This window comes from Gopherus flavomarginatus, chromosome 17 (assembly GCF_025201925.1).
Source record: "Gopherus flavomarginatus isolate rGopFla2 chromosome 17, rGopFla2.mat.asm, whole genome shotgun sequence".
Classification (NCBI taxonomy): domain Eukaryota; kingdom Metazoa; phylum Chordata; order Testudines; family Testudinidae; genus Gopherus; species Gopherus flavomarginatus.
In genome coordinates this window covers 22,004,739-22,020,911 of record NC_066633.1, presented here as the reverse complement: position 1 = coordinate 22,020,911, position 16,173 = coordinate 22,004,739, and the positions used below count along the sequence as shown (strand labels likewise).

The 16,173-nt window shown below is 50.1% G+C and overlaps 1 protein-coding gene across 1 annotated transcript in view; it reads left to right on the top strand.

Annotated features, from left to right (window-relative positions):
* Positions 1–16,173, top strand: part of ZNF618 (zinc finger protein 618) — a 292,476-nt gene that overhangs the window by 141,597 nt on the left and 134,706 nt on the right. Inside the window, 1 exon segment of the mRNA XM_050926335.1 lies at positions 6,300–6,343. Coding sequence (XP_050782292.1) covers positions 6,300–6,343 — 44 coding nt within the window.

The following is a 16,173-nucleotide window of genomic DNA, read 5'->3' as shown; positions in this document are numbered from 1 at the left end:
AATCTCACTAAAGAAGTCCAGTTGAGGGGTTTTCGTCAGCAGCAGGTTGTCAGTGCGTTGTAATATGCTATTAGGACAATTTTCTCCATATTAAACAAAATGGATCACCCGAGAGACACTGTCTTAAGTACGAACTCATCTCCAGGTAGCATCTTTGTTTGAGAAGAACCAGTAAACTTTCTAGATTAGAGCCCTTGCTTTCTGGTTTTGCTTTTTTGAAAAAAACATTTTAGTTCATCAGTTGTGTTTCTTTTTTTAAAAAAAGAGAAGCAATTCTAAAATTCCATAGAAGGAGAAAACATTAGAGCCCCACTCTTGTGTTGTGTAGCATGGGGTGGGCTTCTGTCCCATGAGGGGGCCCCATTGACGTCCGTGGGAATCTGTGTGAGTACACAGTCTGCTTGCAGGCTACACAACGAAGGATTGGGGTGTCAGGCTCTGCAGTGAGGCCTTCAAAAGACAGGAAATGCTAAAGTTAAGGTTGCGTTGTACAGGACAACCTCAGAGTTATGAACACCAGAGTTACGAACTGACCACTCAATCACACGCCTCATCTGGAACTGGAAGTACCCAATCAGGCAGCAGCAGAGACCAAAAAAAAAAGGGCAAATAGAGTACAGAGCAAACTACTAAAAAATTGAGGGGAAAAAAGCAATTTTCTTCTGCATAGTAAAGTTTCAAAGCTGTATTAAGTCAATGCTCACTTGTAAACTTTTGAAAGAACAACTGTTTTGTTCAGAGTTACGGATAACCTCCATTCCCGAGGTCTTCGTAATTCTCAGGTTCTACTCTATGTATGTGATTATGATAGACTTGAGTGCATGGTCGTTTACTGTTTCTCAGATTACACAGAGTTCTTTCTATAACCTTAGATCTCTGTCTTGCGTTTTGTTAGTGTGCACTAGTGAGGTCAGGGAAGAAAGGGGAGTCCATGAACATTAGTTATGAAAAGGACACAAAAAACTCTATAAGGGTTAAAGTACAAAATGCACGAGTAGGCAAGGTCTAAACCACGCAAACAGAAAAGGAATGTAAGTAAAATTAAACGAATAAATAATTAATAAAATTGTATTATGCAACAGCCCTTCCTCCTTTTTCTCTCTTGTCTGTATGAGATATAGGCCCTGATCCTGCAAGCACTTCTGAATGTTTTTAACTATAGGTATACAAGTAGTTCCACTGAAATATCTGTGAAGATTGAATTTTAAATTTGCACGCAAGCATATTCTGGCCAGAAGTGCCTCTGCATTCTTGCAGTAATGCACCAGAAACAGAAAGAGGTTAAAGTAATCAAGTAATGTATTTATTGTGAATTATTCACTCAGTTCTAAATACAAATATGAAAAGGATTGTAAATGAATTACATACATGATTCTTTGCAAAGTAACGTCTGCATTAAGTTTGAAGATGAGAGAGAAAGTAACACACAGGCATAACAAAAAAAAAAAAAACAACCACTGCAAAACATGAAATATTAGAATATCCACATTTCTCGTACAACTCTATAAGGGTATTTCCCTTAGCAACAGCTTTTTGAAAGGTGTATTGGTGTCCAAAGGGCGTAAATACCTGCTCATTTTCAGTGGCAAAATAATTATAATGCATACTGTCTAACGAGAAAATGTATTTTTTATAAAAGAAGTATATCACTAAAGCTATATTATGGCATTATGATGATGAGCTCTGTAGTATAAGTGTTTAAGAAAAACAATTGATATTACTATACATGTACCTATTTTCTTAGGTAATATACACACACACACACACACACACACGCGGCACCAGTCTTGAAGAGATTTGTGCATGTACTTGACATTACAAATTAATCTCTTCATTTCAGTGAGAGAACTTGCAGTGCATATACTTAAGCCTATGTGTACAGTTTTACAGATTTGGGGCCTAAGATAATGATTTTTTTTTAATCCTGTGTTGGGCCCCAAACCTGCAAACGCGTATGCCCACTTACACACGTGAGCAGTCACAGTGAGTGCAGTGTGGCTTCGGTTTGCTTGCAGTTACTGATAGAATCATAGGGTTAGAAGGAGGTCACCGCAGAGGTCACCTAGTCTAACCCCCTACCAAGAGGCAGGATTTGTTGTGTTTAAACCACCAAAGGCAGATGGCTCCAGCCTCCTTTTGAATACCTCCAGTGAAGGAGCTTCCATAAACCCCCTTCCCAGCGTGTTCCATTGTCCTACTGTTCTTACAACTAGAAAGTTTTTCCTGAGACTTCATCTAAATCTGCTGTGCTGTAGTTTGAACCCATTGCCTCTTCTCCTGCCCTCTGTGGCAAGAGAGAACAACTTTTCTTAGTCTTTTTTATGGCAGCCTTTCAAATATTTGAAGACTGCTCTCATGTCCCCCCTTACGTGTAAGCGTTCCCAGGATCAGTGCCTTTTAATTTTTGAACAGTAGTTACATTGGTACAAGCAGGTACTGTAATACATATGCCCAAGGGAGCAGAGTTAAGGTTGTGTGTTCAGCTACAGCTTTTGCATTTCTTGACTTTTGAGTGCTTGTCCAGGCAAACTGTACCCTCAGTAAACATTTTTTAATATGGACTTTTAATTAAAGGTCCCCCGTCACCTCCCTTTGATCCGGGACTGGAGAGTATAGTGTCCTTTGTGAGGATGTTTTAAATTAAGCTTTTCAGACAGATGGAAACATGGATTGTCCCCTCTCTATTGGGTGCTTTAGATGGCTGCAATGTCCTAGCACTCCCACAGTTCCCTGCTGCATATTAAGACTCCTTTTTGGGCATGGATGTAATTTTCTAGAAAATGCCCTGAAGGTTTGAGCAATCTACCAGTTGCAGGCTCCCATACACCCTTTTTTTCCATTGTGTAAGCATGACAAATCATTAATTTTTGATTGATTGCTTTGAATTATGGGAGCTCTGACAGCCTTTCTGTAGCTGAACAGCTGTATAACAAATGAACATATCAGCGTTCACAAAAGATTGGAGATCTAACAGAAGCAGTAACATTGTCAACTCCTCCGTTCTGGCTTTTCCCAAGCAATGGGGGGAGGAAATTTTTTGCCAAAAATTCCTCAAGTGACTTAAAAAAAAAAAAAGAAAAAAGTTTATAATTGAATTAAATCTTTATCACTTCATTTCTAATAGTCTGCTCCAGTCATCAGAACCCCAGAAATGCCTCTGCTTTTAATAACTGAGATAAATCTCCACTAACAAAATTTCACATTAAGAATTTAAAAATAAATAAAATAGCAATTTTTGTTTGCTATTCCTTTAAGATTTCAGAATTGCACCAGTGCACTAAATGTGACCTTTTCAACTTTTAAATTAAGAATTTATGCTGGCTTGAAATTTATGAAATATTTCAGCATTAAAGAAAGCCTTTTTCCCTCAGGAAAATTAAGCAATAAATCACAACACTTTCGATTTACAGCCCTACAGCCGGCCACAGATAGGATTTTTTCCACCCTCCATTCTGGGGAAAAAAAAAGAAAAAAGAAAAATGTAATCATATGAGACAGCTTAGCAGCTATCCTCCCACTCTCTAGAATTTTTAATTTCAGCTGTTTCTGCTTGGATTTATTTCCAATATTCCTGCTCGGCTTTTCAATTTCCTCAGTTATTAAATTTTAATTCAGTGCATTAGCATTTAAATTAAAAAAGGGTTTATTTTATCAAAATCCTTGGCTAGCCCCCATCTTGCACATGAATTGCCTGTTTCTGCCATTTGCACAAAATGTGAAATGCAGTTAATGTCTTATAACTTATATTTGCACAAATTCAGAAATAAAATTTCTCAGATTGGAATAATATTGTCTTTCCAAGGAAACCTCTAATCAGCGGCTGAGGGGAAAGGCACAGTGCCTAGCAGCTTTAAGAGTTAAAAATAGTAGCAGTTTCCTGATAACACAATTCTAGCAATGAAAAGGTCATGCATTAGACAATTCAGAAATGAGTGAGGGGAGGGAGCTTGACCCTTTCCAATTACAGAGTGAGCCAGGTTTGTTTAGAAAAACAAGAAAACCAGTCTTCTAACTGAATCTGGGGATCCAGAGGTCACACTTTCTACAGACTAACTAGTAGAGGATGGTTTGTCCAGGGGCGAGAGGCTCGAGTGATCTAAGCACAGGACAGAGACTCATGTCTCCCAGGTTCTAACTCAGCTCTGGCGCTGTGACTGCCTCTGTGGCTTTGGCCAGGTCACTTATACTCACGATCTCAGCGTCCTCTTCTGTTAATGGGGCTCATAGAGTGCCTGATGCACAGGAGAGTTGTGCAGATTGATTGACAGGGGGACAGGAGAGCTGGCTCTGCCACAGACATCTTGTGTGTCTTGGACAAGTCACAATTTCTCTGTATATCAGTTAGTTCCTCATCTGTACAGGAGGGATAATACTACTTCTCACCTATGCAGAGTTAAGATGAGGATATGACTCATTAGTATCTTGAAGTGCTCAGATGCTATATAATAAATAAATGACACGAAATGTCCCTAGTCAAACGCCACAGCGAGTGCTGTTTTCAGAGCCCATGGCTGTGCCGTCCCGTGGGAGCTTTGACCAAAGTGTACATCTTCAGGCCTCTCCCATAGTGTGTTAAAGGGACATGGTCCTGCTGAGGCCCAAATTTTCACCTACTTGGATGGTTGCAATGTAGAAACATGCTGTCCCACCTTTCATCCTGGAGGATCTCTTGTCCCCCTTCACACAGAAGGCCATTGAATTATGTGCTGCCAGGCAAATCCCACCGGCGTAAAGGCTATGGTGGTGCTGGTCTTGGGACCCTGCACCACCCCCACACCAGGCAGTTGCCCACCTGCCAGCGGCTGTAGTTCTCAGTGCAGGGAGAGCACAGGAAAGGCAGAACGAGTCTCCAAACCAAAGGATCTGCTGAAGTGATCCTCTCGCTCTGTTTGGAAACTCTGGCCCCGACAATGAAGTTTTATTTTCTTGGACAGAACCTTCAGCTGGTCTCAGTTACAGGAAAGGAAACAAGCCTTTACCTTTGCTCTCGCGTTTGAAGGATCCAGTATTGTAACTGCTGCTGGCTCAGACTGATGGGAATGAATCTGCTGCTGCTTTTTACTGGAGGCCCCAGCTCAACATAAAACAGGGCAGTTTGCCATTTAGCTGGTTATTTATATTTGTATTTTTCCAGAAAGGTTGTAAGAGTTTGGGTCATTGTTATGTCTGTTGGGCCCACACCACATGCTCCAAAATTGCTCCACTCTGAGAAATGGGCTTTGCAGGAGAGATGGACACAGCTTTAAAATGATCCAGAGAAGCTCTAGTGCTGATAACTGGGAGGGGGCTGATCTCCTCACTGCTTATCGCCATAGGGTTCGGTGCTCAGCTCATGTCAAGCAGTTTAGGGCCCAAACCTCCTTTTCACATGTTATCCTGTTGGGCCGCTCCTCCAACGGCCACCTCTGCACTTCCTCCATGTTGACCCTCACACATGGAGTGCCTCCCTGAACTGATCCCATGAAACTGCTTCCCTCTCCTCCCCATCTCTTCTCAGAAGCCACCTCTGCTGTGACTAGCTGCAAGAAATCAGCCCACTCAGGAGAGCTGGCTTGGGGAGCAGTTGGAGATAACGTTTTTTTTAAAGCCCCTTCCCCAGCACTTTACAGCAGTTTGGAATCAGTGAGTTGTATCCAGAGCTCGCCCACGTTACTGCACGGCCGTATTGCCATAACCCTCGGCTTCACCACCATCTTACCTGACTTGCTGAGCTCTGCTATAAATTAGGCCTTGATCTGTCAAAGCCTTATGCACGTGGTTAGCTTTAAGCTCACAAGCAGTCCCACCAAATGCAAAAGTTAAGCATGTATGTAAGTTTTTGCAGGATTGGGGCCTAAAACTATAGACATTTCAATGGCCAGGACTGTGGTGTCCTAATGACAATTGTTGTCGTTTATCATCATCCTAGCACTTGTGAGCCAAGTCATGGGCCAGGACTCCAGTGTGCTATGTTCTATACGAATGCCGAACAGAGAGATGGTCCCTGTCCCAGTGAACTAGCAATCTAATGTGTCTACACAGCACCCAGCAAGATGGGGAACTACTTTCTGATTGTGGCCTTTGGCATTTCCAAAGTACAAATAATAATTTCTATCCTCCATTGCCCCTCACTCAACTCCCGTTTTCATCCAGAAGAAAGGGGACTGAAAAGTTGGGGGTGGGAGTGCAGCCTGCAGGATGGACAAAGCGAGAGACTATCAGTGCAGAATATTATCTTGTTATTATTGGGAAAAGTTACAAAGTGTGAATCTTTTCTCTGTCTGACCCTAACCAGCTCTTCTTTGTCTCTTGTTCTCTAGGCTGATGAGAGCAGCAGTACTGGGAAGAGAAGCTCTTCAAGCAGGTATGTGGCCGTATTTCTCTCACCTCTGGCTGTGATGTGAATATTCTTGGCAATTCTGTCTTTGTGCAGTGCCAGTCTCTGGAGTAGGAGCCAGAGATGGCAGCCACGGAGCAAGGTATGGGGCAGGAGCCTGATTAAAGCATAGGAACCATAGGCCTGTTTCTAGGGCCCTGGCTCCTAGAGTCACACAAAGTTTCTAGTCTTCATGTCTGTAAAGAAAAACTTGCCCTAAGTGTAACCAGTGCAGGGACGTCTGCCTGAGTCTGCAGGCAATCTCCTGCAGAAGTAGTAAGTTGGTGGCCCCATGTCTGCTATGAGAGGAGACTAGGCCCTCTCTTGTTCTGGGCAGGGGAGGGCTCCCACTGCCATGACTCTGGGCTGCAAGCCACCCTGCTGCTCCTCAGGAAGAGTGTGGCCACCACCACAGGGCCGTGTGCTAGGTGTCCCTTCCAAAAGTGAGGCAACCCAGCTGCTGGCTCCAGTGCATCCCAGGTGGCAGAGGACAAGGAGGTGACTGCCACTGCAGTATCTCAGTGGCCAGGACAAGGGGAAGCCCAGCCTCTGCAGCCCCTGGCACACACAAACAATCCTTTGCTCAGGTGGGTGGGGGCTGAGTACTTTCTCCTGTGCAGACAGAAGCAATGTTAGGCCCCCCAGGGCAAGGCTCTTGTGTTGCTGATTGCTGCCGCTCCAAGCAGAGCTGGAATTATAGCATTGTGGGTTTGTGCCTAGAGCCAGTACTGCCCTCTATGGCACAGGACTAAATTCTACCTCTGCGGTGAAAGCCAGGGGTGGGGACAGTGGGAACAGGAAAATGTATCACTTTCTTTTCTAATCTATAAAGTGTCTACGTGAAAACTGGGAGTTCCTGACTCAGCCCCATTCCACGCAGAGAAACCCCCTAGGAACCAGAAGGAGCAGCATGTGTGTCTGTGTTGGTGAGGTGGGAGAGGCTGTACAGAATAAATGAGGGACATGAGTGGGGTGAGGGACAGGCTAATGGAATCTGATATGAAGGGAGTGGGCCCCATCTCCTGCCTAGTTTGTGCTTTTGGGGAATCTTGTGTTCACTAGTGTTTCTGAGGCCCCATTAGGACCTGTGATGCACCATGTGGCTAGGATCATGGGGTGATTTGCCCCACGGTGCGTCTGTATCAGGATTTTTATTTTTTATTGATGAACATTTCTATAAAGTGAGAACGATAAGTCTTGGAATTGAATAGTGTGATGGGGTTCAACTCACCATGCTGGCCATCTTGGGGATTAGTTCTGCAGGTTGGTACGCCCCCTCCTGATGGTGCCTCACCCGCCATCACATCTGCTCTCTGACCTGCGTTGCTCCAGGGACCACAGCATCTGCTTCATGACACGGCCCTCCGGGTGTGTCACCATCTGTGCTTTCCCCTTTCCAGGGATCAGTACTGCAGTCCAAGTGTCCAGCCACTTCTCTAGTATTGAGTAGGGAGAGGGACCCAGGCCCACTCACTACTCCAGGGACTGTGAAGATGGCAGCCACATGCTTTGTCCCCTCCTACTTCTCAATACATTTCCCTGAACCACTTCCCCCCATCTTCAACCTTACCTCAGAGCTTCAGCAGGTCAGTCCTAGCAGCCACCCAGAAGCTCCCTCTCACTCCCCCGGTCCCTGCCAGCACTGCTCTGTCCAGGGTGCTGGCTTCCATCCATCTGCTAGGAACCCAGCTCTCCCTCCTTGAGCTCCAGGCAGCAACTGACCCTGCGGCTCTTCTTATATGGGCTTGCTGGGCCCTGATTGGCTGCCCCTCGCAGTCTCTCTCCTATTGGCTGTTTCCTATGCAGCCTTCTTTACGGCTCTTTTAGCCCCTTACATGCCAGTGTGGGGCAGACGCCCCATCACAATAGCAGTTGCTTCCCCCCATAGTTGCCAGCCTTTGACATTTTTCTCAAGGGACAGTTTTTCAAACATGCAGAAGGGGACCTTTTCAGTCTCCAGCCACCAGAGAAGTTGGGTAAATTCTGGTCAATTTTAAGGTATCTGCTTCTATGATGAGTAGTAGGAAAAAGCAGGGAAATCTTCAGAATGTGACATACCCTGCTGAGGGCTTGACCTCATGCTTGCTTCAGAAATTTTCCCTCATCCAGCTCATCCCTGCCCTTAAGCCCCAGATCTTGAGGAGGGATAGCTCAGTGGTTTGAGCATTGGCCTGCTAAACCCAGGGTTGTGAGTTCAATCCTTGAGGGGACCACTTAGGGATCTGGGGCAAAATCAGTACTTGGTCCTGCTAGTGAAGGCAGGGGGCTGGACTCGATGACCTTTCGGGGTCCCTTCCAGTTCTGTGAGATAGGTATATCTCCATATATTATATATTATTATCTGACTTCACCCATCCTTCCTTCCTTCCCAACTGTCTCATCTCAGGAGCTGCAGCTGAGACATTCAGCCATCAGGGAGTGAGAGTGGGGGAGATAAGCCCTGGAATCTGTGCTGTCAAGCTGTAGGAGTGCACAGCGGTGCTGCAGCTGCCTCTTGCTTCCCCAAAGTCCTGGGAAACAGGCCATGACAGAAATTACCTAGAACAGATTTACAAAACCTGAGACAGTCCCATGAGCATGCAATTTACCCTAGAGTTGACTGCATTTCACTGTTGGGTGAACTGATACTTATCTACCCAGAGAGTAGTTCTTAAAGAGCGGTGGAAATCTGCAGAGTGAATGGCAGTCTGGAAATATATGCTGTCACTGGTGGAGTGGTCAGCCACAAAGCCTTGGCAGTGTGGAAGAATGGCAAGTTTGCTGTCTTTGTTGATCAGACACAAACGTGCCATAATCAGCCTCCCATTCCACAGTTTAGCTGCACGTGCCAAAGAGCTTTGGCTGAGATGATGTGAGCATGGAGCAGGAAGTGACTTTTTCATAGAATTAACTTTGCTCAATAATAATCAAATTATTTAGCCGATCCTGAATGTACTGTAAGAGGCAGCCTCCCACCTGTTCCTTATTGAAATGCTGACATTCAGCCAGCTCATAAAGGAGCAGGCAAGATCAGGACAAAGCCAGCAACTAGCAAAGTGACAAACTCAGGGGTTCTCAAACTTCATTGCACCGTGACCTCCTTCTGACAACAAAAATTATCGCACAACCCTAGGAACGGAGACCAAAGCCCGAGCCCGCCTGAGCTCTGCCGCCCTGGACAGGGATCCAAAGCCAAAGACCGAGCCACACCAAAGCGAAGCCCAAGGGCTTTAGCCTGTAACCTGAGCCCTGCCACTTTGGCTTCAGCCCTGGGCAGGGGGGCTCGGGCTTCTGCTTCGTCCCCGGGTGGTGGGGCTCAGGCTTCGGCTTTGCATCTGGCCGCAGCAAGTCTCACTAACACCAGCTGTGGTGACCCCATTAAAACAGGGTCGTGACCCACTTTGGGGTCCCAACCTACAGTTTGAGAACCGCTGAACTCATCTACCAGGAGAAAACATTCCATGGGAAAAACGAGAGAGAGAGGAGGAATGTCGGAGTGGAGAGGGGCCCGCTTGGCACCAGTGGGAGGTGGAGGAGCACAGATCAAAATGCAGAGGGAGTTCTGTGTCATGTGCAAGACAATGGGGCAGAGCAAAAAGGGGGCTTCATGGTTCATGCAGTGGGTGGCCATGGCGGGGAAGAGGAGAGACATGACATATAGGGAATATATCGGCCCAGAGGGGGCCATATGGCACATATGAAGGGGGAGGTGCCATGCAGAGGCGGGGATATGGCATCCCTGTGGGTGGGCGGTGCATTTAAATGGGCTGGGGGGGTGGGCTGGGGCACATCAGAACAGAGAGGGGGCTATGTGGCTGGTGTTATAAGAATGTGGCTTTTCTAGCAAGTGGTAAAGTTTCTAAAAATGCCCAGCTAACTTAGGAGCCTAATGAGACTTAGTCCCTTTTGAAAATGGGATTTAGGTTCCTAAGTCACTTAGGGCCTGGGCTGCTAACTCCAATTCATGAGTTAGGTGTCTAATAACTTTTATAATCTGGCCCCTAGGTGCTTTTGAAAATTTTACCCAGCAGCTTTTTCTGAAGGTCTTGGGCTGTATTGATTGCTGTAACCTAATTAATTAGCTCTTTGTCATAATGTTGTAACTGAGCTGTAAGGTTGTAAATCTTTTCTTCCTTTCTTCTTGGTGGGCAGTCGTCTTGTGTGTGGAATGAAACCATTTCCACTGCAATGATTACTGTAGGCCACTGTTAGCAAATACAGATTCATGTAATGGAATGTCTTTCAACTACCACAGCCTGCGACTGACCGTCAAAGCCATTGCCACTTGGCGGCGAGATCTCAAAGAACTCTCCACCAGCATCTTTGTATTGGTGGTTGTCAGCACCTCGCCCTGGAACACTGCTTCATCCATGATCGCAGAGTGCTGGTTGTGGGGAGTGGCGCAAGCTCACAAGAGATGAATCACAGGAGGCAGGAGAGGAATCACAGAAGTTGTTAAGTTTGATCCCAAAACCCACAGGTCCGCTTGCTTCTAGCTAACTTCCCTTATGTATCTCACAATACACAGTGAGAGAACTCCCAGAATTCATAGAGTCCAGCCGTGAAGCAAAGCATCATTAGATACCCACCTAGAATGTCGTACACAAAATCATCACAAAGTCCCTGCGGTGTATAAACACCAATCCGTACTGGGGTAGAAACCATTTTATATGAGTGTACGCAGTTATTGTGGACTGCCTAATACCCCTCCGTTAATGCACAGAAATTCAGTGTTCATAGAATCATAGAATATCAGGGTTGGAAGGGACCTCAGGAGGTCATCTAGTCCAACCCCCTGCTCAAAGCAGGACCAGTTCCCAACTAAATCATCCCAGCCAGGGCTTTGTCAAGCCTGACCTTAAAAACCTCTAAGGAAGGAGATTGCACCACCTCCCTAGGTAACCTATTCCAGTGCAATCATAGAATCATGTTAGTTAATACCCTCCCTCTCGCCCCCAACGTAGATAAGGCCTGAGTCTGTTGTCAGTGTGGCTTTCTCATCTGGCTTCAGGGGGTGCACAGAAACACTGCAGTATAATGGATCTCATCTGGACATAATGCTTTTATCCTGGCCCCTGAAGCTCCTTGACGCTGGGCACCTGAAATCACTCCTCAGCATCACTGCTCAGTCCCTCTTTTAAAGCTTTATATTGTGCTTTTGTTTTCCCCCATTTGCTCGGACATGCTATTCTGTCTGTCTGCTAATAAAGGATCTGCTGAAGTTTAATCCATCAGGTGGGGCACATTCTACCATGGCACAACCAAACTCTTGTCTTCCAGCTACTCTCTCGTATCTTTCAGGCGCCATTATTAAAGCAGTATCGTTTGGTTCTTCTTCGAGTGATTGCTCACATCCATTCCAGTTAGGTGTGCGCGCTGCGCGTGCACGTTCGTCGGAAACTTTTTACCCTAGCAACTCCAGTGGGCCGGCAGGTCGCCCCCTGGAGTGGCGCCGCCATGGCGCCCAATATATATCCCTGCCGGCCCACCCGCTCCTCAGTTCCTTCTTACCGCCGTGTCGGTCGTTGGAACTGTGGAGCGCGGCATAGCTGTCCTCCACGTCCCTAGCTCTCCTTGTTTTTCTATCGTTATCTCTATTGTAGTTGTTAATTAGACTGTTAAGTTAGATAGTAGTAGTTAAGTGTTAAGTAGTTGTAAATAGTTTTTCGCCGGGGGCTTAGCCCTTCCCGGCACCCGGCACCGGGCTCATGCCTGGTTCGCCGGGCTTCAAGCAGTGTGCGGCCTGCAAGAAGCCTATGCCCACCAGCGACCCCCACGACGCGTGCCTGAAGTGCCTGGGGGAATCGCATAGATCCGACAAGTGCCGCATCTGCAAGGCTTTCAAGCCAAGGACTAAGAAGGAGAGGGATCAAAGGCTCCGGACTCTCCTCATGGAGGCGGCACTTGACCCGGCGGCTTCGCAGGCCGTGATCTCGGCGCCGGCACCGGATCGCACCGGCACCGAGAAGACTCCCCGGCACCGACCTTCTCCGGCACCGGGGACAGAGCCTAGGCCGTCGAAGTCCATTACTCCGGCCAGGCACACCCGAGTGGAGCGCCCGGCCTCAGCATCGGCCACGGCGCCGCCGGCACCGTCGACTCCGGGCCCGGCGGGTCCGTCGAGTCCGGTGCCGCCAAGCTCCCCCATGACATCTGGGGTCGAGATAGTGGTGCCATCTACACCAGAGACCTTCGCCTCGGCACGGGACCTCATAGCCATGACCGAGCCCACTCAGCTACCACCCCCGGTACCTCCGGTGCGGGTCGTGTCCAGAGGCAAGCCTATGATGTCGGCACCGTCCCGGGACTCTCGTTCTCGCTCCAGGTCCCGACGTCACGGTCGCTCCAGATCCCGCCGCCGCTCGCAGTCCCGGCACCGCTCCCCTCAGCGGTACCGGTCGCACTCGCGGTGCCGGTCGACACCGAGACGATCGCGGTCAGACTCCAGCCGTCGTTACCGGCACCGCGAGTCCAGGAGCCGATCCAGACGTTCGCCGCACCGGTCGACCTCCCGGCGCCGAGCTGGTGGCAGGTCCCGGTCCCGGTCGACCTCCCGGTACCGAACCGGTGGCAGGTCCCGATCCCGGCACCGAAGCGGCGCCCGGTACCGATCCAGATCCCGGCACCGTGGCAGAACTCGGTCCCGCTCCCGGCACCGTTACGACTCCCGGCACCGGTCCCCGGCACCGAGAAGATCGCCCGTGCCGGCCCGCGCGGACCCTTACCATCCAGGGTCCGCCCCGCCATGGCCCTCTAGGCAGCCGTCCGTGTCTTCGCTGGCGGACAGTGGGTACGCGCTGGGCACCGACCGGCAGGCGGCGCTGTTCAGCGAGCCTCCACAGCAGGACCCAGCCCCACAGCAATGGGGTTTCTGGACACCCTGGGCATATCATCAGGCCCAGGGCCCCCAACAGCTCCCTGCTAGGCCGGCGACTGCGGAGCGCAGGGCACCTGAGGCCTCGTTGTCTCGCCCCCCTCCCTCCCCGGATGGGGAGGAAGGATCCAAGCACCAGGACTCCACTTTGGCTCCTGAGGCAGAGGCGAGGGCCGAGGGAGACCCCCCTTTAGACACCCTCTTGCCGGGGGTCTCCTCATCTTCTTCCCCTGATGAAGCGGTGGCTGGGACCTCCTCCAACAGCCCCCCCCCGCTGGACCTCAGGGCGCACCAGGACCTCCTCCGGCGAGTAGCCCAAAACCTGAGTCTACAAGCCGAGGAGGTCTCGGAGGTAGAGGACCCTATTGTCACCATCCTCTCGGCAGACGCTCCCACCAGGGTCGCCCTGCCGTTCATACGGACCATCCAGGCCAACGCCAACACCATCTGGCAGTCTCCGGCCTCCATTCCTCCCACTGCGAAGGGCGTCGAGAGGAAGTACATGGCTCCTTCTAAGGGCTACGAGTACCTCCACGTACACCCGACTCCGTGTTCCCTGGTGGTCCAATCCGTCAATGATAAAGAGCGTCATGGTCAGGAGGCTCCAGCCCCCAAATCCAGGGAGGCCAGGCGGATGGATCTCCTCGGCCGTAAGGTGTACTCGGCTGGGGCGCTGCAACTCAGGGTCTCCAACCAACAGGCCCTGTTAAGCAGATACGCCTTTAACTCCTGGGTGGCAGCAGACAAATTCAAGGAGCTGTTGCCACAAGATGCTCGTCAGGAGTTTGCGGCCATCTTAGAGGAAGGCAAGAAGGTCGCACGCACGTCCTTGCAAGCCTCTCTGGACGCTGCGGATTCGACTGCCCGTACCCTCGCGTCGGGTGTAACAATGCGTCGCCTCTCCTGGCTGCAGGTTTCCGGCCTTCCGCCGGAGCTCCAGCACACAATACAGGACCTTCCTTTTGAAGGCCAAGGGCTGTTCTCGGATAAGACAGACCCTAGACTCAAGAGTCTAAAAGACAACCGAGTCATCATGAGGTCACTGGGGATGCACACTCCAGTGACGCAACGCAGACCCTTCCGGCCGCAGCAACAGCAACAACAGCGCAGGCCGTATCTCCAGTTCCGCCAGCGGCAGGACCTTAACAGGCGCCGCGGCAGGAACGGAAGGCGCAGGCACTCGGGGAACCAAGGGGGCCAAAACCAAGGCTCCTCTAAGCCCCCGCCTGGTCCCAAGCCTTCATTTTGAAGGTGCGCCCGAGGGCGCAGTAACAGTTTCCCCATTGGATCCTTTCCCCCCGTTTTCCAACCGCCTTTCTTTTTTCCTCCCGGCGTGGTCCCTAATAACATCAGACCGCTGGGTCTTACGCACGGTGCAGTCGGGATACCGCCTGCAGTTTGTTTCATTTCCTCCTCCCCGCCCCCCTTCCTCATCCCTCTTCAGGGACCCCTCTCACGAGCAATTCCTTCGGCAGGAGGTGCAGACGCTCCTCGGCAAAGGAGCTATAGAGGCGGTGCCGGAGAACGAGAAAGGCAAGGGGTTTTATTCCCGCTACTTTCTGATCCCCAAGGCCAAGGGAGGCCTCAGGCCCATCCTCGACCTGCGAGAGCTCAACAAGTACCTGGTGAAGTTGAAGTTCCGCATGGTTTCCTTGGGGACCATTATCCCATCCCTGGATCCGGGAGACTGGTACGCCGCCCTCGACATGCAGGACGCGTATTTTCACATTGCTATCTGGCCACCCCACAGACGTTTCCTTCGCTTCCTTGTGGGGTCTCTGCATTACCAATTTGCAGTCCTCCCATTTGGCTTGTCCACGGCCCCGAGAGTATTTACGAAATGCATGGCAGTTGTTGTGGCGCAGCTTCGGCGCAGTCGTATCCACGTGTTCCCGTATCTGGACGATTGGTTGATTCGAGGCACGTCGCACCAACAAGTCTGCAGCCATGTCCGTGTGATCACCGACATGTTCGCCGCTCTGGGCCTCTTGGTGAACACAGACAAGTCCACCCTGGCCCCCACACAAAGGGTGGAATTCATCGGGGCCGTCCTGGACGCCACTGTGGGCAGGGCCTTGCTGCCATTGCAGCGGTTCCAGGCCTTGTCGGCCATCGTGCAACGGCTACAGACAGCCCCCTTGATGTCAGTGAGGACGTGTCTAACCCTGTTAGGCCACATGGCGGCCTGTACTTTCGCGACCAATTACGCTCGGCTCCGCATGAGGCCACTCCAGCTGTGGCTCATCGGTCATTACAGGCCGACAAGACAGCCACTAGATATGTTAATCACGATCCCCCAGGGGGTCTTAGATTCTCTCGACTGGTGGCTGGACCAGTCAGTGTTGTGTGCGGGTCTCCCCTTCCACCCATCTCAGCCCTCGGTGTCCCTAACAACAGATGCCTCAGATCTCGGCTGGGGGGCCCACGCAGGGACCCTGAGGACGCAGGGCCTGTGGTCCCAGGAGGAGGTGCGGCTACACATCAACATGCGGGAGTTGAGAGCGGTCCGTCTTGCTTGTCAAACGTTCTGTCATCAGCTCCAGGGTCGTTGTGTCGCGGTGTTCACCGACAACACGACGACCATGTATTATATCAACAAGCAGGGCGGCACCAGATCCTCCTCCCTGTGCCACGAGGCGATACGACTCTGGGACTTTTGTGTAGCCCACTCCATTCACCTCATGGCTTCCTTCCTCCCCGGAGTACGGAACACGCTGGCGGATCGATTGAGCAGATCCTTCCTGTCACACGAGTGGTCCCTCCGCCCAGACGTCGCCCTCTCCATCTTCCGGAGGTGGGGTTATCCCCGGGTGGACCTCTTCGCGTCCAAAGAGAACAGGAAGTGCCAAGCGTTCTGCTCCTTTCAGGGCAGGGAGCCCGGGTCGATAGCGGATGCCTTTCTCATCCAGTGGTCGACCCACCTGTACTATGCGTTTCCCCCATTCCCGTTGGTCCACAGGGTCCT